Source organism: Copadichromis virginalis, linkage group LG1 (assembly GCF_057382275.1).
Source record: "Copadichromis virginalis isolate Kocher_CV1m ecotype Utaka linkage group LG1, C_Virginalis_male_GT1.1, whole genome shotgun sequence".
In the NCBI taxonomy this organism is placed as follows: Eukaryota; Metazoa; Chordata; class Actinopteri; order Cichliformes; family Cichlidae; genus Copadichromis; species Copadichromis virginalis.
This window is the reverse complement of record NC_140618.1, coordinates 2,393,482-2,419,946: the sequence shown is the minus strand read 5'-3', so window position 1 is coordinate 2,419,946 and position 26,465 is coordinate 2,393,482. Positions and strand designations below refer to the sequence as shown.

Below are 26,465 nucleotides of genomic sequence, written 5' to 3'. Positions count from 1 at the left end.
CCTATTTATCCTCATTATCAAACATGTAGTTGACATAGAAATAATATTTAGCAGGATAAAAACGTTGTTGAGCTTCAGAGCAGCAGCTTTCTGCAGCACTGGTGGAGCTGAAAAACATCAGAATGATTATTTAAATGTGACATTTGCTATAACTGTCGAGGATTTCTGAAAACACTCTTTTTATCTTGCAACTTGTGAATTTCTGACTCTTCTCACAGATTTTCATGATGCATATTAAGCAGCCCAGCAGTGATGATCTCTGCTTCTCACCCACTTACTCCCTCTTGTGTTCTGTTGCTATTCCTGTAGAGCAGCTCTGAGTCAAAAAGTCCTGCAGGAATCAAACAGGAAAAACGCTGTTTTCATGCAACTCGTGTTGTGATGAAACAGCCGGCAGCAACCTGGAAGACGAAGCAGAGACCTGCAGCACCGACACAACGCTTTCATGCTGCAGCCGCACACAGGCCCTTCAGCCCGCTGCAAAGGATGCTCGTCCACTCAGCGCCCACGAGCGGCACTTTGGCCTCGTCCGAGGTCACGAGCAGGTCAGAAAATAACTTCCCACGACCGACTAAACTCTCAGCGCCAAACACGACACTCTGCATTGTAGTGCTTCCATCAAAGGCACTCATGGTTTCTCTTTCTGTTCCTCAGAGCTTTGTATTATTACTGTATAGTCAACCATGCTGCACATGCATCACTGGCCCAATCATCAAATAAGCTAATTTACATCATGGAGCCCTGCTCTCAAAACTGACATAGATGTAACTGTCTGTGAAACTGGATTTAAGAAAAAAGTACTTAAAGTTTGTTTTTTTTAAAGCATGTTTAGCACCAACTCCTGTCGTCTGTGGATTTGGTTTTCTCAGAGACGTCCTCCACCCATTTAATCAGGAGCTGTCAGTATTTACTCCCACACAGCAGATATCTGCAGGTTATATATTACAGATACATCTTAAAAATTAGAATACTGTGAAAGAGTTAAATATTTTGGTCACTTATTTCAGAAAGTGAATGAATAAAGGATATTTCAAACAGAAATGTCAGGCTTCTGAAAAGTACGTCCATTTCTGTCTTGATGCATGCTCAGTCATCCAGACAAGTAAAGAAAAGTCCCAGAAAGTTGATTCTGTTCATCTGGACGTTTTCAGTGGGAGAAACGTTTCGTCATCATCCAGGTGAGTCTTCAGTCTCAGCTGACTGCAGGTTTCCAACTTTAAAAACAGGACATTTGCACAATAACTGAAACCAGCCCACTGAATGAACACTGGGCTGTGAGATCAGTTCCTTGATCGTTAATATGCAAATTTTCATGGCCATTGATCAAAGACATTCATCAATGGCCATGAGTACCGTGGGGAATGGCTGCAATCACAGCATTGTAAGTTATATCCTGTCACGCACTCCAGATGTGAGGAGTAACATGTGATTCGTAAAAATAAGGTGCGTTTGGTCTGCACAGGATAATAACCTGGGTTGTTGTTGTTATTTAAACATTTCTCTGCTTGTTTTTAAAGGAAATCCCATCTGATTTCTGTCATCATTTACTGTATTTGTCTTTATTGTTTTAGATGAAGTACTGATTAAACTGAATACCAACATTTTACTTCGTTTTTATTGTAAGAACATGAACATACAGTGTATATTTGCATGATAAACTGGCTGTGTATTGTGCTTCTGGCACGCCACTGTGTGCCTTATTTGATTGTGAAAAACTCCATGATGTAAATTAGCATTTAAATATGCCATGAGTAGCGTTTCATTTTTCTTCATACAACAGACGGTGTGTATTTCTGTGTCTCTGTGCTGTTTACAAAAATTCTCTTTATGAAAGATCCTCAGGCTGAGACTGGGAGCAGATCACATCAGAAAGAGCTTCCGGTGTAAATGTATTTACGTCCAATGTATTTTTTTTTTCTAGTAAAATTCAGTTAAATATAATATATATAATATATATATACTGCGATGACTCTGCGGTGGTTGGATGCATCAGCAGGGATGATGAGACAGAGTACCGGGCTGTGGTCGACTCCTTTGTCACGTGGTGTGAGCAGAATCATCTGCAGCTCAACGTGGCAAAGACCAAGGAACTGATCGTGGACTTCAGGAAGACCAGGAAACACTTGACCCCTGTTTCAATCCAGGGGGTCAGTGTTGACATTGTGGAGGACTATAAATACCTTGGAGTACACATTGACAATAAACTGGACTGGGCTAAAAACACCACAGCACTTTACAGGAAGGGCCAGAGTCGTCTCTATTTTTTGAGGCGACTGAGGTCCTTCAACATCTGCCAGAAAATGCTGAGGATTTTCTATGAGTCTGTGGTGGCCAGTGCGATCCTCTATGCTGTTGCATGCTGGGGGTCGCAGATGCCAACAGACTTAATAAACTGATCCGTAAGGCCAGCAATGTTGTGGGGATGGAGCTGGACTCCCTCAAGGTGGTGTCGGAGAGGCGGATGCTGTCCAAGATAAAGACAATGTTGGATAACACCTCCCACCCACTCCATGACATGTTGGTCAGTCACAGGAGCTCGTTCAGTGAGAGACTGAGATTACCGAAAAGCACCACTGAACGACACAGGAAATCATTCCTGCCTGTGGCCATCTCCCTGTACAACGCATCCACTTAACACACTGTTTGCTGCTACAACTACACATGTTTCTTTTCCAAATATTTATTTATAAGTGACTTATGTATGTATGTATGTATATATATGTATATATTGTACTATTCTTAGTTAGCGTATTGTCTGTCTTGTCTTAATGTTGGTTTAAAATGGAGCACTGTAACAAAAAATAATTTCCCCCAGGGATCAATAAAGTATTCTGATTCTGATTCTGATATCACTGATGTAATTTATGCATTTATTATTTGAAGCTATATTAATTCAAATTTCATGGAGTACGCTCGTCTTTTCAGATGTCTTTTTATTTATTTATTTATTGTTCAAATAAATCCACTAAAGTTTTAGAAATGATTTTAGCAATTTAGTTATTGGCTAAAGTAAGTCTTAAACCACGCCCACATGGCGTTTCGTCATACGTCTCAACGCGAACTGCGACACATGTTCTCGCGGGACTTGGCTGAAGTATAAACTCCTCCGCAGCCGCCGGTCTTCCTTTCTCTTTCTCCCCTTTAGAGGTGAAGGTGCAACAGTTATCGGTCGTCCCGAAGCCGGGTTCATCCGACACCCTCACCAACCAAGCTGAACTGAGCTCAACCTCCACAGCAGCAAAATGCCGCCCAAATTCGACCCCAACGAGATTAAAATTGGTATGTTTTGAATGTAATAAAAGCAGACGCTTTTTCACAGCCGGGATGGAGTCGCTCTCTGCCGTCTGCCTCCGCCTGCCTGGCGGCCTGCACACGGCGCTCACAAAATGGTAAAGATGGGACACGAAACGCGACGAAGAAACTCAGTTTAGGCTTTTGTTGATGTTTGTAGAATTAATGATGCCAATTGAGTAAAATATGTCAGGTCGGAGGCAGGTGTAGAGGGTAGTGTAGTGGGTAACGTGCTGACCCACGTGCAGCTAATGCTAACGTAGCATCTAATGCTAACGTAGCAACTAATGCTAACGTTAGCCACAGTTAATTACCTTACAAATCGCTGAAGTACATTTATGAGGAAACCGTTAGTCTTCTAAAGGGTGTTAATGCAATATGGAGACCATGTTTGGACAGCTTTTAGCGATGAATAATGACGTAGTTATAACAATTGTTATGATGCTAATTTTGGGATTGCGTCAAACACTTGACGCAATGCTGCGGTTAAATCCTTTTGTACGTGAGAGCATGTACTGCTATTACAGCATTAGTGCAAACTCAATAGAGTTAGCATGTAAACTTGTAGTCTTTTAAGCCTTAAAACTACATTTCTCCAGTGGAAAGTGTAGTTTGATCAACGTGGCACAATATGGAGCTAATTTTTTTCCTAATGTGCCCCCACCCCAAGGGCTTCAGTGGGGTAAAAAGCATCCTAAAACATGTCAAAGATAGAACTGCTGAATTGACACTTATGGTTGGAGGTTACTTATGATGGGACTCTTACAGGTCCAGCTGCTGTTTATTCCTTTCAAATTCCTGATCTGCAAAAACTAAGTTGGCTAAAGCAGGTGAAGGTTTGGAAAGTAGTGTAATTTGTTGACATGTTGTGTAATTCAAAATATTGTTATATCTAGGCTTTTTATGTTGAGTGTTGGTTATGTTTGCCAGCGACATGTGGGCGAAGGAAAATGGAGGGAGTGTGAGGGTCAGCTGTTGGTACAGATGGTTCAGCTCCTGTTAATCCTCATTAGATGAGAATTTTGGGGAAGCATCAGGTGTTGTCTGATCACTTAACCTCTAGGAGAACAGCTGTTTCACAGCTTCAGATGCAGCCATCTGGCTCAGGACTTGGGTTGAGGTCATCGCTTACAGTTGGGCTGTGAATGCAGGAGTGCATTTTGGCCAGTGGGTTCCTGTCTTACCCTTTATGACGGCCAAATGTGATCCATCACTACTGCGTTACCTACAACCAGGAAGCTTTAGTGTCGTGGAGATATCTGACTAATAAATGCACATCAGTTGCTACTGTAAAGGTTTCAGCCCACCTGAAATGAGATGTTTGAAGTACGAGCGCAGCTGCTGTGAGTTTAGTCAGCACAGAACTGCAGGAATTCACCAGTTTGGTCACTACCATGTCATGTTTGAGATTTCTGTGATGCAGAGAAGAACAATCAGTCACTTCATAAGTGTTTGGCATTTATTGGCCAAAAAAACCACGTAAAGTCGGTATTTACAGTGGTGACCTTTTTTCTTTCAGTTCACTGGCGTTCATTTGGCTCAGAAGCTGATATTCATATCAGCTTCTGAGCCAAATCCTGGTTTCAGAGCTCTGTCTGTGCCTCGTTGTTTTAAAATGAGCACTTTTAGGGCTTCTGCTCATTTACTGTTGTTTTAAAGACTGGCAATGCTGAAAGACCAACTTCTTCCGAGATCCAAGACCATTTTCTGTCATGGATTCAAAAGGATCACAGAGTGGCTCCAAAATGATTAAACTAACATTTCCGGACAGGCAGAATTCCACAAACTGAGATCGGCTTCATTTGATCAGCGCGGGTGGTTTCTTAACATGTAGCTTTAGTTAGCGGTTTTATTCTGAAGCTTCAGAAATGACAGTTTTCTGTCTGTGTGCAAAGGCTTTAATGCAGTCTGTCATTTCTTTCAGTGTACATGAGGTGCACAGGAGGAGAAGTCGGCGCCACCTCAGCCCTGGCCCCCAAAATCGGACCTCTGGGTCTGGTGAGTATCAGAAAATGTGTGATTTGGATCAAAGCAGCCTCCCGCCACTATGCCCGTCTGTCCCAGTGACTGAGTATAATCCAGTGGAGGCTCAGATTGACCCAGCTTTAGGAAACAGGGCGGCCCAAAACCGATGGACCGCTCTGTGCCGAAAAGTCTGGAACAAACTGAGACTCTGTTCCTGTTCTCAGCATGTTTGATCGTTTCAGTTTGGTTTTTATTGGTTTCAGCGTGACTGTGACAGCACTTAAGTGTTTGTTTTGCTGGTCAAATACATCTGTCAGTGACAGGGAAATCACGGCTTTAAAGATGTGTGCACAACTGTCAATATTTGCAGTCGCCTCCCACAACAGACTGTTTTAAGACAGGAAGTCCCCTCTGTCGTACCTGAGTGACTTACAGAGCGCCTCTCTCTCTCTCCTCACTCCAGTCTCCCAAGAAAGTGGGTGACGACATCGCCAAGGCCACCGGTGACTGGAAGGGCCTGAGGATCACTGTGAAGCTGACCATCCAGAACAGGCAGGCAGCGGTGAGTTAACCAGCGCCACCTGCAGACACACAGGCCTCGTGTGTGTGTCTGTGGTGATTGGTGTGTGTCTGTGGTGATTGGTGTGTGTCTGTGGTGATTGGTGTGTGTCTGTGGTGATTGGTGTGTGTCTGTGGGTTTAAAGTTTCAGTGGATGCCGTTTGTGTTGAACAGATCGAGGTGGTTCCCTCTGCGTCGGCTCTGATCATCAAAGCCCTGAAGGAGCCTCCTCGTGACAGGAAGAAGGTCAAGAACAGTGAGTGTCTCTGAACGCACGGACCGAACGCGCTCGGCTTGCTCAGGTGCTTTTTGCTCACCATAAACTCTTTTAATCTTCCAGTTAAGCACAGCGGCAGCGTGACCTTCGATGAGATCGTGGGCATCGCTCGCGTCATGAGGCCTCGCTCCATCGCCCGGGAGCTCTCCGGTAAGACCTCACAGGGAAACCTGGGTTTTTCAGGGCTGTTGATTGGCTCCTCTCCCTGACCGTCTGCTCAGCCTCCCGCCACTATGCCCGTCTGTCCCAGTGACTGAGTATAATCCAGTGGAGGCTCAGATTGACCCGGCTTTAGGAAACAGGGCGGCCCAAAAACCGATGGACCGCTCTGTGCCGAAAAGTCTGGAACACAAACTAAAGTAAATCAAAGATGGCCGACTCTTGGCGCCGTCCAGGCTCAAAACCCGTCTCTGGGAAATGAGCCTCAAGTGTTGTTTCTAAACCTGCTGCCTGATGTTAAATATCTGTTAGTCTTTCATGTGTTTCTATTCTGGCTCATGATCATTTTTATTCCTCATCAGGAACCATCAAGGAGATCCTGGGAACCGCTCAGTCTGTGGGATGCACCATCGATGGCCGCCATCCCCATGATGTCATCGATGACATCAACAGCGGCAAAGTTGAGTGCCCATCTGAGTGAACAGGACACTGTTCCAAAAAAATAAAGGTTTTAAAAAAAACAAAAGGACTTGGACCATTTTTCCTTCTCCCAGTTTAAATAAAAGATGTCGACAGCGTTTCAGCATCTCTGATGGAACGTCGGGTTTTCAGCACCTTGGAGCCAAAATCGAGATGAATATTTGTTTAAATTTTAGTATTTATCCTTTATTGATCGAGTGACGTTAACACTGAGTTTTTCTGTATCCGAAATACAAAAAGCTTGGAAAGCGAAGCTCGTAATTCCGGGCTTCCTGCCAGTGCCGGTGGTCTCGCAGCGTTGGTGGCAGAGAAACACTCGGCAGAGGACGGACTTCACGAACAAACCGCTTTAAACTGCTGTCAATGTCTGTCTGGATAAGTGAGGCTGTCCGCTGAGCGTCTGTGGCTCAGTTTGAACATCGAAGTACTTTTAATGAAGAAAAAAACCTGCATGTTACAGATTTACAGCAGCTCAGCAGACTCCGCCTGTTTGTGCGCATCAGATTAAAATGCAAATTGTTGGATCAGCTGACTGTTGTCATGTGGTGCTTCAGAGTCTGTCCAGTATCAGATGTGGTGACTCCACATGAACATTAGCTTTAAACTGGTGTAAATGTGCCAAATCAAACATGCTGCGCTGCTGTGGGCAGGTGACCTCCACAGCTGTCAGATACCACAGCGTGAGTATCTGTGATCAGAGTGGAAGTACTTGTGTCTTTAAGCTTTAACGATGAATAAATACCTCTGAGGTTGGGAAGAAAATGTCCTGCAGTGATGCAGGCGTTGAAACTGCTTGTGAAGGCTCCTACAAAGGCCTCGGTCTCATTTCTAGTGTAAATGACAAATCTGAACAGCGCAAACACCCAAAAAAGGATTTGAGTATTTGGCGCCCCCGTGTGGTGTCATCAGTTTAAAATCAAGTATGGAGCATTTCAAAATAAGAGAAATCAACACCAGGGTAGTTAAAAAAAAAAAAAAAAAAAAAAAATCAGTTGGCTAATGCAACAAACCTAGGAAAAGTAAAAACAAACTTCATACAATAACTTCTGTATCAGTGAACTGTAGAAAAGTTGCTGGAGTTAAAATGTTAAAGTTACGTCTTCCATATAAAGTTTCTGGGGGTGACAAATAAGTCTAGTGGAAAACACAATTTCTGTCTTTATACATATTTTTTCTTTCCTGTGGGGTTTGTGTACACGTGCTGTGCAGAAGTGGAGGAAGTCGATGTGAAGGTTCCTTTTCTCCCTGATTATTTTTTCCCCTGTGACAACGTTTTGGAAACATTTATGAAATTCACACTGATCATTTGTCCTTCAATTTAAAACAAACACAAATTTCTCAGTTTGGAAATCTGATATTTTCTGTTTTTTCAATAAACATCTGTTAGGTAAATGATGATAACCTGAGCTCAGCGCACATTTATATTCAGAAGGAGAAACACTTTCAAACCTTGGAAACTTTAACTAATAGAATTAGTTTCTGGTCAGCCTGTAACCTAGTTTTACACTAAAGTCTGGGCCTCTCTCATATAAACCAATAATAATCAGCATATAAGCATTTAAGATTATATATTTATTACCTAACAAAACGCTTGGATGGCAACGAGCAAAAACTGCATCACCAACCTCTCATAGGGCGCGTTGGAGCCGTGCTGTTAGTTCTGGATGGACGTGCACGTAACTGCTGAAGCCCTGCTGCTCAGCGTTTGTCAGTTTTCACCTGCAGAGGCTGCTGCTTGATCCAGATCCGCTGATTGATGAGAGAACCTTGAGCCATGTAGGCATAATTGATCTGATCATCTCTGTGGGTTTACCGGCTATTAAAACACAAACTCGGCTGACCTCAGCTCACGCCACAGTCACGACGCTGCGTCGGTTTAGCGCCGTGATGGCAGACGCTTACATCAGTGAGTGAAGCCCAGCTCCAGCCGAGTCTGTGTGCTGCTCTCCTGTTGGGAAGGCTTCATTATAAAGACTGCAGTCCAATTACGCTGAGTTTAAGAGTCAAAACACGGCAATTATCCACTCTGTTCCTGCAAACACACACTCAGGGAGATATTATATGGGACACGGTGCAGGTTTTAAAGGAGCAAACACAAACTTTAATTTACACACAGTATCTTTCAAAGACTGTATAAAGAGGTGGGCGTGGCCATGTCAGCCAATGGTTTGGGAAGTAACCTGATGACCAGATCCACAGTTAAGGTAACCTGTTCTGCTTCCTATTAACCAGAGTAGAGACGCTGGCCTCAGGTCAGCAAATGAAGAGTGGATGGAGATAAAATAAGATAAAAGCACAAATGATGACGTCATCAGGAGCCTGCGCGCTTCATGCCCCAAATAATAATGGAAGATGCCATAAAGTCCCTAAAACTCACTGGAAAAAACATCTAAAACAGGAAGCATACCTGTTTATCGAGCAGCTTAGAAGTCGCTGCCTGAACCATGTGAGTGTTTATGTGAGGGCGGGCACTTTAGAGAAAGTCCTGGCAGGCGATTGGATGAACCATCAGCTTGTATCACGGTTCTTTGAAGGAGACGTGAAAAGAAGAAGAGATTTGCTCCGTTTGTTCTGCATCCAGCTTCGTGCCTGAACTGTACTCACAAATCACACGTCAGCTTTGAGATTATGGTCACTTTCCTTTGATACGCGGTAGAGGAGAGCACCAGATCCATCCTCCTAACCCTGAAGCTTCAGGATCTGGAAGGGAAGCCTTGAATGAGCTGCTTTAAAACGCATTTCTTTTTTATGGCCAGCAGGGGGCTACTCCTGTTACTTTGCTCCGTGGGCTCAGCAAACTTGTTTCAGATGAGTTTATCGTTTCAATCGTGTGTTTCAAGCCTTTTTTTTTAGCTGAACGTGAAGCTTATTTAGTAAATTATGGGGGTGGGGCAGGTATGCTTATCAGTCTTGTCAGTCACAGGATGTTGGCCAGTGAGTGTGAAAAGCACAGAGTCTGTGAATCGCTGCCGTTCTGATTCAGCACTTCATTCATTTCAAAATGATTTTTAATCTCAGTAAAAATTTTCCTGGTTGCAAAGGTGGAACAGTAAATTCATTAGTAGCTCTCACCGACTGCGTTTGTTGGCAGCGTCCGGGTCAGCTCTGTTTGGGCGGCGAGCTTCACCTGAGAGCTTTACCTGTTCCTGCCTTTTGAGCCAGTGTTTGCAAAGTGCTGACTCTTCTTCTGCCCAAGCAACAGAAAAAAATCTTATTCACATTTCCTCAGAGGTGAGAAGTACAAATACTTCATTACTTCAGCAGAATATCCAGGTACCTGTACTTTACTTGACTGTGCTTACTTTGCTAAAAAAATAAATAAATCTGTACTTTCTACTCTTTTCTCATTCATGTGGAATGCAGGCAGCAGCAAACAGAGCCATCTGTGCTTCTACAGAAGTGAAGAATATGATGCGTGCTTTTCCATCACTGCACCACCGAGGGGCAGCAGAGAGCTTCTGGTGGCTCACACTCAGCCCTGTGCCTGTTTCTTACATGCACATACATCCCATGTAAACATTCTCTACACAAGCACGTCACTTTAAATGAATCTTCTAAATAAATTTGCATTTAATAGCAAAGTTAAAAAACACTGAGCTGTCAAGACCTGGATAAGAGCTGGAAGGATGGGTTGAAATCCACTCTGACTGAAATGTAACTGAATATTTATTTAAGAGAAGTCAGCATAAAAAGCTCGTTATGCAGACAGAAGATCCCGACATATTCAAACAGACTGCATTTACTGCAGCCGCCTCGCCGTGGAGACATGAAAGAGAGCCGAGGGAGTCGGAGGCGAGCGTGGATGAACTCGCCGTGAACTCTCTCATCTTTCCACCGCCTTCTGAGCGAACGACAGAACTCAGGGAGGAGGAGGAGGTCTGAGGTGCCCACGTTTGATCTCTTTACATTGTGGCTCATTGATTCATCTCCACCGCAGAAAACACGTGGCTGTGTTTCTTATTTTGTGATCTAACAGGTGGAACATAAAAGATCAACATAAGACGCTGCTGAGATAAAGTGCGTCAGTCTCACGGGCGCGTTACAATTCAATTTTATTTATACAGCCAAATCACAACAACAGTCGCCTCAAGGTGCTTTATACTGTAAGGTCGACCCTACAATAACACATACAGAGAAAAACCCAACAATCATATGACCCTATGAGCAGCACTTTGGCGACAGTGGGAAGGAAAAACTCCCTTTTAACAGGAAGAAACCTCCGGCAGAACCAGGCTCAGGGAGGGGCGGGGCCATCCGCTGTGATTGGTTGGGGTGAGAGAAGGAAGACAGTGAGAACCTGTATAATCACACACTCATATCACAGATGAAGAGCTCAGCAGTGTCATTTCCGCTTCTTTTTCCTTCTGCTTCATATGTTTCACATGTGGCAGGATGAATGTTATCCTTCGGTCCAACCCACTTTCAGCCTGGCCCATTAGGGGGCGCTGGTATAAATAGTGGCCATTTGAGTGTCTCTGCGTCGCTTGCCTGTGATCTCCTTTTTGGTCACCTGACTTCCTCGGTGTGGTGGAGATCATTTGCGGGTTATTCTTCTGAAGCCCCCATCGCGGCTGGTCGTAGCTATAGAAGCCTCCTCTGAGCTATTCTGCTTACGTTCTGTGACCCGGCTTACTTGGTACGTAATCAACTTTTGTTACGCTCTCTGCCTTCTATTGTTCTTTTATAGTAATTATTTATTATGTTTCGCAGGAAGTGTGGGCCTTAGTTTTGCGCCAAGCTACGCGAACTGAAGTGCTGCTGTTTTGCCTTGCTGTGCTTTTACCGTCTGTTCCCGTTGTGAGAATTCTTTCCCTGCTGCTGTCAGCTTTTACAGTGGACGTCGGCGTGGACAACGGCCATATGCATGCCGGTTATCGGAGTCAGCTGGCGTGCATATTGATTGACTGTTAACTTATCGTCGTGTGGACGGCAAGTTGGAGCAGTACGGCGATTCCGTTTGCTCCAGATTTTAGAGTTTTATTCAGATTGTATGTTGTTTTATTGCTTTTTGATTTGTAGTTTGGATTCTCTGTTACACCACTGGTGGGAGGCCCTTTTTCTAGCTGTGGATCACCAGCGTGGTCCTGCAGTTGGGTTATCCCCCGGTGCTACACATTAGTTTGTTGTAATATATTAACATTTTCTTTGTTTCTTTTATTCAGATGCGGAGTGCCGACGTGGAGGAGACTAGGGTGCCTTGGTGGTGGGATCCCTTGAGTGTACACACCTGCCTTGTCTAGTTTATTAGTGTGAGTGTGTGATAGTGTGTTGCACTTGTGTTTTGGTGTGTTTTCTTTCTTTAGTTGTGTGTGGCATCCCTGCCCCTCCACTGGTAAGCCTCAGCTCTGAATACCTTTTTAAGCATATTTGTATTTGAATATTTATGATTATGTTTTTATTCGGTGTTTTAAATAATTACCAATTGTCAATTTGTTTATTATTGAACCTCGTCTCTGGATTGAGTATAGCGAACCTAAGTGCCTTTTTGGTGATTTAGTGTCATTTCCAGTATTCTCTGGGTGAAATTCCCAGGGTGGCGTTGTCGTTCTTTAAAACTGAAGAGTATTTACTTTATATCCCAACCTCGTCTCGCCACACACACATCAGATAATAGTTGATTAAATTGCGTGAAGACAGTCTTTTAAAAACAATCTCAGCTCTCATTAATGACTCTTAACGATGATGTATTAAAATAATTATCTTGTCTTCAGAGCTGTCCACTTGCACATTTAGGAAGCAGCAATGCACTGAGTCATGTTCTCTTTGTAATGGTGTGATCATCAGAAATTCACCTAAATGATCTGCAGTCGTGCAGCTCGAGTCGCCAGCGGCGTGAGCAGGGAGTAATGCCCGCCGTCGATGGCAGTAATGGCACGCTCGAGCTCAGAATCGGATTCATCCGCAAACACAAAGTGACGGATGGCGTTCTGCAGGGCTCTGTGCTGGGACCTGTACTGCAACGCACACATTAAACAAATGTTTAGCACTGCCCTCTTTCATATGCACAGGATCACTACAATCAGAGACATCCTGCCTCAGAGCGATGCCAGAACTGAACTAAACTTGAATAATCAGGCCCAATCGTATCTCAATGACCCCAGTAGAGCACTTCACTCTCACGCTGCAGTTTGGATTGCTTCATATTTCCTTCTTAAAGCTCAGCTGATCTCCTCTATGGTTGGTCTGATTGTCTTTTTCTTCCCCACTGTCGACAAGTGCTGTTCAACAGGGAATCGATGGCTTGATATCAGGTCTTGACCTTAGTAGTAAAAGATCTGAGAAGATCTGATTATGATTTGGCTCTGAATGAATAAAACTGGACTAAGCTTGGCATGGACAGAGTTTTAAAGTGCTTGAGGGAAATCAGCTTTTAGCTTTCCTATTCGTGAAAAAGAATAACAGTGCTTTGCATTTATTATGAGCTCTTATTTGCTTTTTTTAAAACATAAAAAATACAAATGTTGATAATATAATGTGACTTGAAATTCCTCACCAGTTAAAAAGGCAAAGCTGTTAAAAGCACCTCTGTTTTGTTCCAGGTACATGTAAAGTATCTGTATCTAAACTTCTAAAGAAAGCCGTGGTAAATATTTGGGAGCCTCTGTAAACCTAGCTAACTCGCTACGTGCTTGTCTTCCTGCCACCTAACAGACAGTCAAACATATGGAGGAAGGAAGGCTTACCCCGTCTCTGTGTTTCTGTCTGTCATGCAGTCTGATCACAGAGCAGAAGGAGAGCGGCAGCCAACTGTAATGTGGATTAAGGTCCTGAAAGAGTGTGTGCCACTCGCCAAGGCCCCGCTGTTCCAGCATGACGAGCTTAAAGTCAAAGCCCTGCAGCCAAACTATATCTGTTTGAGCAGAAGGTTCATCCTTTCAAACCTCCCATCTTCCTAAATTAGGGTGATGAGTGAGGTGCCGGCTCAGCGATTAATGCCACCTAATCTCATTAAACACCTTAAAGCCAACAGTGAATATTATCAATTCCCACCACATTTGTGTTTCTTTTTCTTTTCCGTGTATGTAGCAGGATCTGATGAAAGGGAAGGGAAGCGTTTGTTTTCAGCTCACCCACAGAAACACAATCCTCTTGCAGCACTGTTGATATCTTTTTTCCCCAAATAGCCAGAAAAGTCAGCTCATAATGCGTCGCATTATTCTGCAGCTCAGAATCCCCAAATATACACTCTGCTTTATTCTGCAAAACACTCGATTCAGTTTTGTGATTGCAGTATCGGCAGATCGCTATAAGTCTTCTGCTGCTGGTGTGACTGTTACACCAGCGTTTGCTGTAACAGACACATCAAGCGCCTTGTTGTGTCAAGGTTCCTGCGCACTTTTGCGTCATTCTTCAGGACCAATAAAAAGAAGCCAAGACCTGCAGTTCCTCTGACGGCCAGCAGAGGCAGCAGTGAGTCAGTCCCCACAAAATAAACATGTTTACAGACTGATATCCAAACTCATTGGCCTGTGTAGATAATTACCTGCTTCATAGCCCCTGTACAGGGAGAAGATAGCTCACGTGGTTTTTATAATTAACCTGGATTAAAATTTGGATTATTAGTGGGTGTGGCCTCTGTGACTGACAGGTGACTGACAGGTGAAGCCCTGAGCTGGACCTCTGCACCGTGTTTGTGCTGTTGGAGCTTTTTGGAGCATTTTTAATGACATCATGTGACCAATAATATGGCTGCCGTGGGTTCACTGTACTAACAGGCTGTCCAAGAAGGTGGAGCTCCAGTTCTGGTGCTTTTTTTTTTTTTTTGTCTGTCCCGTTTGGCTTTTTTGCCATCAGAATTATTGTCTAAAGGCAAAGTTCTGGTTCTGGTGCTTTACCTGGATCTTTGTTACAGAGTAGCTGCTTATAAAACTATTACACGGTAAAATAAAACATCTTTCCTTTTTTCCTAACACACTGCTGCTAAATCTAATATCTTCATGGCTGCTGACGTTGGACGGTAACGATTTCTTTCTGGAGTGTTCTTGTGTGTTTTCAGACACATGCAGCACTCGAGTGACCCCCCCCAGCAGTGACCCCGCCCCCTCCTGCCCTCATGTGCATTCTGCTTCTCCTTCAAAGCTCTTAAAGCCCGTCCGTCCTCCCTCTCCTCCTGATCCTCTCCGCTCTTAGTCAGACACTTGACCCTGTTACCCACATCAGGATAATCATGCACATCAGTCTCTGTTACTCTTCACTCCCTCCCGCCGCCCCCCCCGCCCCACCTGATGACGATGAGTCTTCAACACACAAACATAAAAAGGCATAAAGAATCCCATGTGTTTGAATGGGACTCCCCGGTGATTTTACTAATTTGAACCATTTGCTGATAGTCTCTGATTGTTGTGTGTGTGTGTGTGTGTGTGTGTGTGTGTGTGTGTGTGTGTGTGTGTGTGTGTGTTATCTAGCAGTGTACAATTAGTTTATAACAGCTGCCAAAGAAAAGTTGGGCAGCACATTGCTCATCATGCATCCTGTGATTCTGGCCAAAATTAGAAGCGGCTGTCGAGTATATTCCTGCATATTCAGGAAAAATTAATTAGCAGATGCTGGACGAACGAACAGCAACTTTAACCAAAGTCATAAATCTGCACGGTGAAATAATGATCCTGATACAGCATTAATTAAAGGAAGAATTCATCAGTTTTATGCATAAACGATTTACCAGTCTGGGTCTGTAATTCCACAGCCTGTTTCTGCAGGGGAACTGTGCCTGATCTAAAGTCGTTTTGATTTCAGCCATTTTTTGCAGTATTTACTGACCACAATTTATGTTTGTGTGTCAGCTACTCAACAAGGGACAGCTTCAGGTCTCAGAAAAACCTTTAAAGATGCTGACTGAAAAGAGAAGTGAAGAAAAAAGGCGTGGCGCTCATAAACTCCTGGATGGAAATCAGTGGAAGAAGGCCGTAATGCCAGAGACGGCGATCGTCCCGATCTTTTTGTACAGATTCACAGCAGTTTGAGCTGCGGCGGGTATATCCGTTCATCATCGCACAAAACGTTCTTACCGGATCTGTAACTTGAAGCAGCATCATGCTTGTTCAGGGCTGTGTTGGGAGCAATATTTTGATATATTTATGCACAGCTGGGACGGGCTCCAGCTCCCCCCGTGACCCTGAATTAGATAAGTGGGAAAAAATGTCTCCTTTTTCCTTTCAGGGCAAAAGCTGGAATACTCTAGTCTATAGATGAGAAATGAGGTTTCACAGTTGATGATAATTAATAATAAACTCTTTTTGAGGTGACGTCCACGAGCAGCATTTGTGGAGTCGAGCCTTTTTGCACTCATTAGTCTCCGCCCTCTTCCTGTGCAGGACAAAGGTGTCTGATTGTAGATCCGGCGGTTTCTGTTCAATGCTGCTGGTTCTGCCCAAGGTTTCTTCCTTTTCAAAGGGAGTTTTTCCTCCCCACTGTTGCCAGCGCTCCTCACAGGGGGTTATAACATAAAACATTTATAATAAAGCACACTGAAGCCACTGTTGTTGTGATTCAGTGCCCTATAAATAAAATTGAACTCATGCTTCCTGCCAAAGTAAGTAGTCCCTGTTGTAAATGTTCATGATGTTAGAAATGAACTCAGGATAATGGAGACTCGTCATGCGTCACTCACAGGGTGACCACATCCCAACAAAGCAAATGTGGGACAGACTGGGACACGGCAACACTGCTGAGAGGCATCATGTCCTCTGTGTTTGATGTGTTCTCATTCTGGTCTGATTTCAGTTAAATGTAGGCGATTATGTGGGTTTCATGCCAGAGGTGAAAGGCCCTGATTGGTGGAATATCACCAGGAAAGATTCATTGTGTTCATGGATTCTGTTGTATTCCTCAAAGAGAGCCTGTGTGCGAGTGTGTGTTGGCGTTTTTACACCTCGCAGTGAAAATGAAGCTGTTTTTATTTTATTTTGAAAAGGGACGCTAATTCAATAATAAACATACTATAGCTTGTGCACGTTACCACACTGTCCCATAGCACATACAGGCCACATATATATTTTAAATTCGATTGCTAATAAATACATGAAGGACAAAAAAGGCTGACGTTTTGTCGTACGGTCTCATCCACGCCTGTGCTCTCTTTTGTTTCACTCATATTTCAGCTGCCCGTCTGCCCAGTAACCGTTTTGGGGTTTCATATCTTTTTTTGAGCCATTTCTGGCAATATTAGCAATTTTTATTTTGATTATTATGACACACACATGCTGTGTACTGTGTCACTTCACACCACCCTGATTCTAACAGCAAAGACAAAAACTGTATTTCTCAAAATAGCAGGTGATAGTCTGTGTGCTGATTTCCATCATATCCAACAAAATCTACAAAGATTGTGACTTTTGGTGATTTATAACTTTCCCTGATGATTATGGTGTTAGACAGACAGTGCGCTTCTTATGGCTGTGATAGGAAAGCTTCCCCTCATGTGCACTGGGTTAAACTCAGTCCTGCAAAACCAGTGAAAATGTTAGAAATCAGGAGGAACAACGCTGTGTCCACATAAAGACGGACATGCGGTCACCCTGTCGTGGCTGATGAATGTCTGAGTTGGACTTTAAAATTTGATCAATGAATGTTTTTATTTGGGTGAAGAAGAATCGGTTGTATGGAGTGTAAGAAGCAGCAGTAATGTAAATTAAAAACAAGAGGATACATTATTACGTGCAGTGCGTACTCTCTGCTTGAGCAGGTGGGTGTGGCAGGTTTGTGTGCAGGCCTGTGGTCATGATAATGTGTTTATGGTTGTTATTAGTGTTGTGAACCACTTGTCTTCACCACTAGGGGGGGCTGTAACACTGGCTGCCGCCCTGTTATGAAACCTTTGTGTTCCTCTTTGTCTGACTGCAGCACTGCTGCAATGAAGACAGACAGGGGTGGGGACCCTCTCCCACTCTCACTGCTCTGTGTGTGTGTGTGTGTGTGTGTGTGTGTGTGTGTGTGTGTGTGTGTGTGTGTGTGTGTGTGTGTGTGTTTTGTCTTACTGCAGCAGTCCTGTGCTGTAGACTTCTCTGGGGCGGGGTCTCTCTTCCTCTCTGTTTTCTCTCACTTCACTTCTGTTATTATCATGACGTTTATTGACTTGATGGGAAACTGCATGTGTTGCAGGACATGGACTCCTCTAAACACACACACACACACACTGCGGTGCATAGATGTAAAATCATGAATGAAAGACGGACGTGCTCAGAGGCTCTGAAATGCATTCGCAGGATCATCTGAGTCCAACTCTGAGCAGCGTTCTTATTATTTATGTCATGTCTGGCTCGTCCGATTGCTCTCTGGCAGCGAGATTAAACAGATATCTGATGCTGATCATGAATGAGAGACACACACAGACTCACAGTCACAGGAATGAAGCACACACCCCAGAGAGGAGGAACAAAGCCAGACAGGTGGGGTTCAAACACGCAGGACTTGAGTCCTTATCAGAAATGCCGGCAAGGCTGAGTACGGCAGCATTTCCTCCCCCGGCGGCGTTTATTCAGATCATCCTGACGGCGCTCTCCTCCGTCTTCGCTCTGACCTCCTTAAACCTCCTGCTCTTCTTGGCTGTACCATGCATGTATCTGCGATGTACAGTGCAGCACTGACTACACAGAGCCATCCACACGCTGAAGCAGAGAGCTGACGGAGGAAGAGGTGGAGGAAGACAGAACAGTGTAGGTAAACACTGCAGCACCCCAGGGCCCGCTCTGTCAGGGCGGGTTAGAGAGCAGATCTATTAGCAGGAGCTGATTCGACAGCTCTGCTAATTGCTGCTCATTATCTTCCTACATTCGCTACAGTAACTTCAGTGGTGCAGAGACTGGATCCTTTAGCCCACATAGGATGGGGGGAACGGGTAGGTGCCCGTGGGAGCGCCTGGAATGAGAGGGAGAAGGTGATAGTCTGGTTATTGACTGCCAGCTAACCCCACCAGAAATACTGCCTGTCTGGTTGTTGATGGTTGGCTAACATGATTAGCTAAAAGGGAGCTTGCGAAACTAAATCCTCCCAACAACAAAGGAAAATCAGGGTGCAGAAAAGGTGGGAACGATATTTTATTTTTGCATTTTCATCCTTTGTTACCACTTTGCACAGCCTCCTTCTGCAGCTCTTCCACGGTACACCAGTGTCCCGGCTCTGCTTGAAGGGAATCGTGCATAACAATAATAATAATGATGATAATAATAATAATAATAATAATAATAATAATAATAGTAATTTCTGGCCCCTATAAGTTGCTCCAAAATGAGATGAAAGCTCTTGGATTCAGTTCAGAAGACTGGAGATTATTTAAAGTTGAACTCTTTTCTCTGATACCCATCAGTGAGACACGGTTGGACTACTTTGGTCAAACCACTTCCTACATTTCCTCCGTTTGCTGAGGCGAAGCTTAGCAGACAGTTAGCAGCAGCAGCCACCTCCAGTCAAAGAGGCCACGCCCCTAACAATGCTTATTTAATTTAGACCTATACAATTACAATTTAAACAGGTGAGTTATAAAAACATTTTCCCCTGCACAGTTTGTATTATGGTGAAACTATCTAGAGACCAAACAGTTTGTGTATCAGGCCGTAAACATGTTTACTTCAGCTGTAAAGCTTCAACATGGGAGCCTGTGGGGACTGACTCACTGCTGCCTCTGCTGGGCATCAGAGGAACTGCAGCTTGTAACTCTTTAGCTTGAGCTGTTTTAAATTTGTTTAATACACAAACTCTTCTTACAAAGAACTTTTCAGCATCGAGCCCACAGGAAGCTCTGTGAATATGGCGTCTGTGCTCCACGAGCACGTTCTCTGTCACAAAGTCAAAGTGACAAAGACGTAGATTAGCAGGTAGAAAAACACCAACAAACAGGAGGTGACTCAAAGCAGAATCCGATCAACGCGCTCGACTCTGTAACGTGCTGGTAGGGCGGGCCTCCTCCCGAGCTTCAGCTGTCCGGCTTGTTTGTCGTAGCTGACGTGAATTTGCTTAATTGGAAACTAGAAGCCTGTTGAAGATGTAAAAGGCGCAATAACAGCTGGACGTCTTAATTACTCAGCATTGATTAAACATCAGCATCACAGAGTCTGTCTCTGTCGCTCTCACTGGATGAACAGCAGGCAGAACAAAGCACTTCATCTGAGTGGATTTCATTATTCAAAAGTTATTGACATTTCATTAATTGGAAACTGGTCATTAAACAGCTGAGTTACTCGATCAACTCATTAAGGTAAACTTTCAGCAGCAGGTAATTCATTTTAAATATAAGGAGTAGTTTGGTGAACTGACATTTACTCAATCTGATAAATAAAGTGAACACAAAATAAACCACCCAGCAGTAAATTACATTTTCAAACTCTGTTTAATGTGATGGAGTTACTTGTAGTGCAACACAGTCGTCTGCAGTTGGTACGTGTGTACTGACTGTAAAAGAAAAAAGGACTTTACTTATCCCAGAAGATCAATAAAAATATTAATAACACGCTAAAAAAAGTAAAAGAACTTCATCAAATTAAAAATGTGACAATTTATCTGACAAAAAGCATAAAAAAGATGTAAACGTTTGAATATAACACAATACACATCAAAAATAATTTAATAAAGAAAAATAAAAACTGAATCAAAAGTAGTTTTAACCTCCTAAGACCCGAACTCTTCCACGGCAGCAGTTTTGATTTCTCTTTGATATTTGGGCTGATTGGGACCCGATGAATGTAAACACAAAGAATGACCAGATTTTTTTTTACCTGATTTTTGTTTCTTAGAAAAAAAATGAGAGCCACATATGAGGATATTTGTTTAAAATTTCGATAGAATGTAGAGCAAAATTGAGTATTTTGGTCTAAATAACCCAAAATGTGATGTCCACATATGTGGAGGTTAAATGCTGGCAGATTCTCTGAAGCTCTAAAACTCTGTGATGTTTCTACTGTACCTGGCTTCTATGGGCTGAAATAATAAAGCAGATTCTACTACAGCTCCTGTGTTCAGCCACACCACTGAACAGGCGAAGTCAGTCACATTATGTCATCACGGTGCTGCCTGCCGGGCAGCGAGAGAACAGTTGGTACTTAAAGCTGAGGCTCTGACTGGTCCGAACATCTGCAGTACAGCCAGACGTGGGGGGTCCTACTGGCATGTGGCGTTTGCAGTGACCAAAAGAGCTTCTGGGTCAACCAGTGACCCGGCGACATGGACACGACCGACTTATCTGATCCTGTGGGTGGACTCACGTAGAGCAAACCTGCAGGCTCATGGTCACACAGAGCATCGGTGTTTGCTGTGTTTGCAGCTGCACGCTGCTCAGAGAGCCCATGCTAGCCCCCGCCTACCTCGGAAAACTAGCCGCCTAGCCAAGGCTCTACATAAGGCTCTGACCAATCGAAGAAGGCAACGTGGTCGGATGAAACTTGTTTCCTATATTTTTTACGGACAGGTCTTTCTGCGTTGTTTTCCTGGGGTACAAACAGCAGCACGATGCACTAGAGGAAGAAGATGAGCCAAGGGGGGTTTGGTAAGCTTCATTCCTTTTAAGACCTCCCTCTCTATGACAGCGTGTCAAACACGCTTCACGCAGTCACTTCTGCACGTCTGGCACATATTTCCTGATCATTGCAACACTTTCTTTAACAGATATTGTTTCTTAAACCTTTGCAACAATCTCAGTGTCATAAATTATGTGATTTACTTCAAAGCCGTGTGATGAAACCACACGCGGTCAGCCGATTCTGCTCCCTGCTGGATCGAGCTCATCACTGCAGCTTAGACTGAAATCTTTGACCTGTCTACACGTCGACTACAGAATGGACTATTCATGGGCCCGTCCGCCTCAGGCTAGCTTTATGTAAGCGTGTCCTCCCCACACCATCCACAGTAACACAAACCAGTCTTTGTGCTCTGCATCCTGTAGTCCCGACACAGCAAATTAAAACCTGAACACACACACACACACACACACAGAAACAGCAACATGGGCTGGATGTTGGCAAATTATCAGGAACGGCACCCTGTCTTTAACTTTGAAAGCAGATCCCGGTCTGACCTGCATTCCAGCCGCAGTCAGAACAGTGAACTCATGCAGGGGCTGCGGTGGGAGTGGAGGGGTCTGGGCTTGATCTAAGACACAGGAACCGCAAGCCGGGAGAGCCAGCACGGCAGGGTTTGGCACCGGCTAACTAGGTGGCCTCCTGGGGCATCACTCGCTTGAAAAGGGAGAAGAAAGATTTTGTCATTGCTCTGGATATCCTGTGAAGTTACAGTGGTGTCCACAGAGCCTAATTCACCCACAGTTTCACGTAACCACCCTGTGATTACTCCGTGTGCACTTTTGTTTTGACAAATATTACAGCTTCATCGTCTCTTGCTGGTTAGTAGAGCGCCTGCTCAGGTCACTCTGGGTTTGTTTGGCCTGAATTTTGAGCACAGAGAACCATTAACACCGACATCTGTGGATGAACACAAACTACGATGGCAGCGTCATTTTGAGTGACATCTTCCTGAGCTGCTGTTAAATGACAGCAAACATGCATTTACCTGTAAGAAGCCCACCTCTAAGAGTCAGAATAAAATATCTGATTTCTATCTAGGAAACGAGCATTATCCATGAATGTGGTATTAATTGAATCACACTGAGTTTTCCCACAGGTGTGGGCCTGCTGATGTAAAGCATTTTCACTGCGGTGTCATAAAACCAAGCCAAGTGTCGTCCTCGGTCATTTAACCATCGCCGAAGCCCAGACAGGCGTCTGTGTGTGTGCCGGGTCTCTCTGTGCTCCACTTCCTGTTACCTGACTCGTCATGGTTTACCCTCACACCTGAGTCCATGCTGGTGCGTTTGGATCCTTTGCGTCTGCGTTTAAGTACATGATGTGGGCGGAACCTTTCCTGCTGCTCCTTTATATCTAAATGTCTCCACAGCAGAGGAAAGAAAACGTGTTTGTCACAGAGTTTTAGTAGCTTCATTAACAGTTCATGAACGTTTCTGTAACGTGCAGCAGAAAAACACACCGGATGGTTTCGGTAAGCTGGCTTCAAACGAGACCAGGAACCTGTACTGTGACGCAGGTGAGCAAAATTAAAACATAATTCAAAGCGTTCAGTAAATTTGAATAAGGTCAGTGAGTTCAATCAGCACATTAAAGCTCAGAGAGCGACGCTGTTGTTTTAAAGTCACTGGCAGCCGACGGGGAACAAAATCTGGAGTGAAATTGCTCTTAATAATAAATGTCTCTGTCCTTGTTTTGAAGCCTCAGGTGGAGTTTCTGGGCCGGCTGCTTCCTCCTGCTCCGCCTGTTTGCAAACACCTGTTTGTGCTTACCCAGTTGTCTCGTTAGCTGCTCTCAGCCTGTTCACCTGTTGCTCGTAGAAACCTCCAGTGCTGCTCACCAGTCAAAGGAACGCCTTACCTGCTCATCCGCCCACCTGCTCCACCAATTTTCCAATAAACCTGTGTTTGTGTTTAAACCTCCATGATGACCAGAGTGCGTGTGATGTGTGGAAAAAGTGTCACGGACTACGTTTCTACCAAAACGTCGCTGCGCCCGCCTGTTAGCGCCGCTAACGACCCGCCTGTTGTGTTTTGTTCCTGTGACGATGAAGCAAACGCTGATGATAAACACGTCTTTTCCGCTGCGAGCTCTGCACGAGTAAATAACTTAAAGAACTGAAAGTGAAGTCAAAGCCCTCGTTCACGAGTGCTCAGCTGTCTGCCTGGTCCAGATATTTCATCAAATGCTTGGCAGACCTCTCCAGCAGTATCAGGAGACCACTGCAAGGAAGAACACTCTTGAAACAAATTGCATTAGCTTGCAAACTTGTGATTATTTGACTGCTTTGGTGAGTACTTGTATTAATATGAATTGAAACTCCATTTTTAGACGGGATATTACTCGAGCGACTCGATCTTTGGCCTGTGCTGAGGACACCCAGGTGTTCTCGCTGCTTATTCAGCTTCACCGTGCAGCCAGCGGAGGCGTCCCAGTGGATATGTAAAGAGTGACAGATCGCTTTATTGATGGTCTTCACGTGCTGCTGTCTCGTCTGCTGGTTAATGAGGCTGGCAGAGCCCCCACCTGACAGCGCTGTGCTGCTCTTAGTGCAGCCTTGCTCCTGCAGAGGTGTCGGCCACTGACCCAAAAACAGCTCGAGGCAGGAAACAGAACTCTGCCTTCTTTAGAGGATTAATAAAGAAGATGAAATCAAACTGTCTTCAAGCAGGCTGGAATAATATGCATTTGATTAATGGCCCAGCTGAGCCGCAGGGCTGTGATAAATGCCCTTCCTGTCTGTGTAGTCTCAGATGAAGTCTACCTGACAGCTGGTGGCTGGCAGTGAGGAAACTGGTTCTGACTCACCGAACAGAACGCCGCATTATTTTGCAAAACTCTGCTTTCTCAGCTATAAAACTGCCAGAAGTCCACGTTTCAGCCACTACACACTGCATCACTCACCCTGCACCGATCCATCATCCTCCCGTTTCGTCTTACCTGACTTGACCCGTGGGAACAAAATCCCGCAGAAGCAGAAGTGGGGATGTCGACCAGATGTTCATTTGACAAACCGAACATGTGGTTTTCATCTGTGATATTGTTTGAAAATAGTTCTGATCCATCCATCTATCCATTTAGCCTTTTCTATCACTCAGCCACTCGGCCTGCAGTCTAAGCAGAGATGCTCAAACCTCCTCCAGCTCCTCTGGGAGATATGGAGGAACTGGCCAAAAGATAAGATTTCTACAGCATGTCCAAAGATCTAAAGGATAAATCGCAATTTTTATCGTTTCCAAGTGAAAAAAGGCTGAACATTTCTGTTTTGTGATCCTCTTTTGGTTTCTAAACGGGTTTCTACCCAGAAAAGAGCAAAAATATTGAATCTTGTTGGGAAACACAAAATACAAAAACCCAAAGAACAAATCCTGATAACAAGATGTTCATATAGAGAAAAAGGGAAAAACCAATGAAGACTGAAATTATATCAGTGGACTGGACTGAACATTTGCAGTATGGTACATGAAGCAGGTGAAGGTCCGCCATCCTTTTTTGTCTTTGACATTCACTGCATTTCACAATGAAGGAAAAGATGCTAATGTGACAGATGGTTCCCACAAAATGGAACCAGTTTTAGAACCAGAACCTTTCTGGAAAAAAAAAGAAAGAAACAGAAGTAGAGACACTATCTCTACTTTCAAGATTAGGCTTCAAACTTTTTGCTAAAGCATATAGTTAGGGCTGGACCAGGTGACCCTGAATCCTCCCTTAGTTATGCTGCAATAGACGTAGGCTGCTGGGGATTCCCATGATGCACTGGGTGTTTCTTCTTCTTCACTCACTGTGTATTAACAGACCTCTCTGCATTGAATCATATCTGTTATTAACCTCTGTCTCTCTTCCACAGCATGTCTTTATCCTGTCTTCCTTCTCTCACCCCAACCAATCGCAGCAGATGGCCCCGCCCCTCCCTGAGCCTGGTTCTGCTGGAGGTTTCTTCCTGTTAAAAGGGAGTTTTTCCTTCCCACTGTCACCAAAGTGCTGCTCATAGGGGTCTGTGGAGCAGGAAAATTATTTTACTGCTATTGTTAAATAATAAATATAATCTGCAGCATGGATATTGCATTCAGAGGTTGAACAGTGTGTGTCTTTCAGAAAGACTAAGTGGCAGGCTGACAGGAAGTTGCAGAGAGTTTGCAGAAGTGAAAGCAGGAAGTTATTTTGAGCAGCAGGCTAAGACGATCATTGCTTTAACAATGTAACAGATAGCTTTAAGATGGCCTTAAGATGTTTATGATGATGTTAATTTTGTATTTCAGATGCAGTTATAACTATTGTGTACACAATGCATATCTGTGCTTATTTGAGTTGATGTTCAGGTTCTTTAAAGGTCTTAAGCTTCACTGACGTGACTGTTCAGGTGATACATGCTGAGGGAAAACTAGAACATAGAAGGAATTGCAATACATGCTTACAAAACACTTATATCAGGTCATTTTATATTAAGGTTTTAGTAGAGGTTCTTGGTTAAAACATTTATTTAGTAGAGGACATACACATAGTCTCAGTGAGCCTCTGGTCTGGTAAAAGGTCAGAAGTGCGAGAGGTGACATAGAGGCTGAGTGAGGTCAACACACACACATTAGTTAGATTTATTTATAGGAAAGAGTTTAGTCATGTCTGGCTGTAACTGCAAAATTGTCTCGGTAAAAGAGGAACAAGACAAGAACTGAAAGGTAGACAGGAAGTGCCAGCCATGAAGATAGAAGACGATGTTCTTTTTAAACTGTGTTAAAAGTCGTTGTGGTTTTGATTTGACGTATGTGTATATATCCTGTCTGTGACGCATGAAGGGGCGTCAGTAAATCAAGCCCTGACGGTATAAAATCTGTGTATGCTTTGAGGAAGTCGAAGACTACTTGCTGTCTGCGTACAGAGTGTCTTCCCACACGTGTGTAGTCATTAAAATCATTGTTTGACCAAGAGCTTCTGGACCATGGGTGGTTTGTACTCTCCTTCCTCAATTTTGAACCTTAACAGGTCATATGATTGTTGGGTTTTTCTCTGTATGTACTGTACCATATGAAGCGCCTTGAGGCAACTGTTGTTTTGATCTGGCGCTGTGTAAATAAAAGTGAATTTAAGATGGAGAAGAAACTGGACTCAAGTGGAACAAGCCGTACTGCCGTTGTCCTGGGTCTTTGATCCAAAGGTCCGTGCGTTGGGCTCCTGATTTTAATATTTTGGCGTGTGAGTTATTAGCTCTCAGTGTTCTTGATATTCTTGA

The 26,465-nt window shown here is 44.0% G+C and overlaps 1 protein-coding gene and 2 non-coding genes across 3 annotated transcripts; all 3 read left to right on the top strand.

The window, feature by feature from the left end:
• Positions 1 to 3,117: 3,117 nt before the first annotated feature.
• rpl12 (ribosomal protein L12) lies at positions 3,118 to 6,777 on the top strand. The gene is made up of 6 exons (XM_085469315.1): positions 3,118 to 3,279; positions 5,216 to 5,289; positions 5,720 to 5,818; positions 5,990 to 6,071; positions 6,156 to 6,242; positions 6,614 to 6,777. Exons 1-6 carry the CDS (start codon positions 3,243 to 3,245, stop codon positions 6,730 to 6,732), a joined length of 498 nt encoding a protein of 165 aa, XP_085325441.1. The 5' UTR covers positions 3,118 to 3,242; the 3' UTR covers positions 6,733 to 6,777.
• Positions 5,330 to 5,457, top strand: LOC146718080 (small nucleolar RNA SNORA65). The gene has a single exon (XR_014921780.1). It is a non-coding gene; the product is annotated as a small nucleolar RNA SNORA65 (small nucleolar RNA).
• LOC146718079 (small nucleolar RNA SNORA65) lies at positions 6,317 to 6,445 on the top strand. The gene has a single exon (XR_014921781.1). It is a non-coding gene; the product is annotated as a small nucleolar RNA SNORA65 (small nucleolar RNA).
• Positions 6,778 to 26,465: the final 19,688 nt, after the last annotated feature.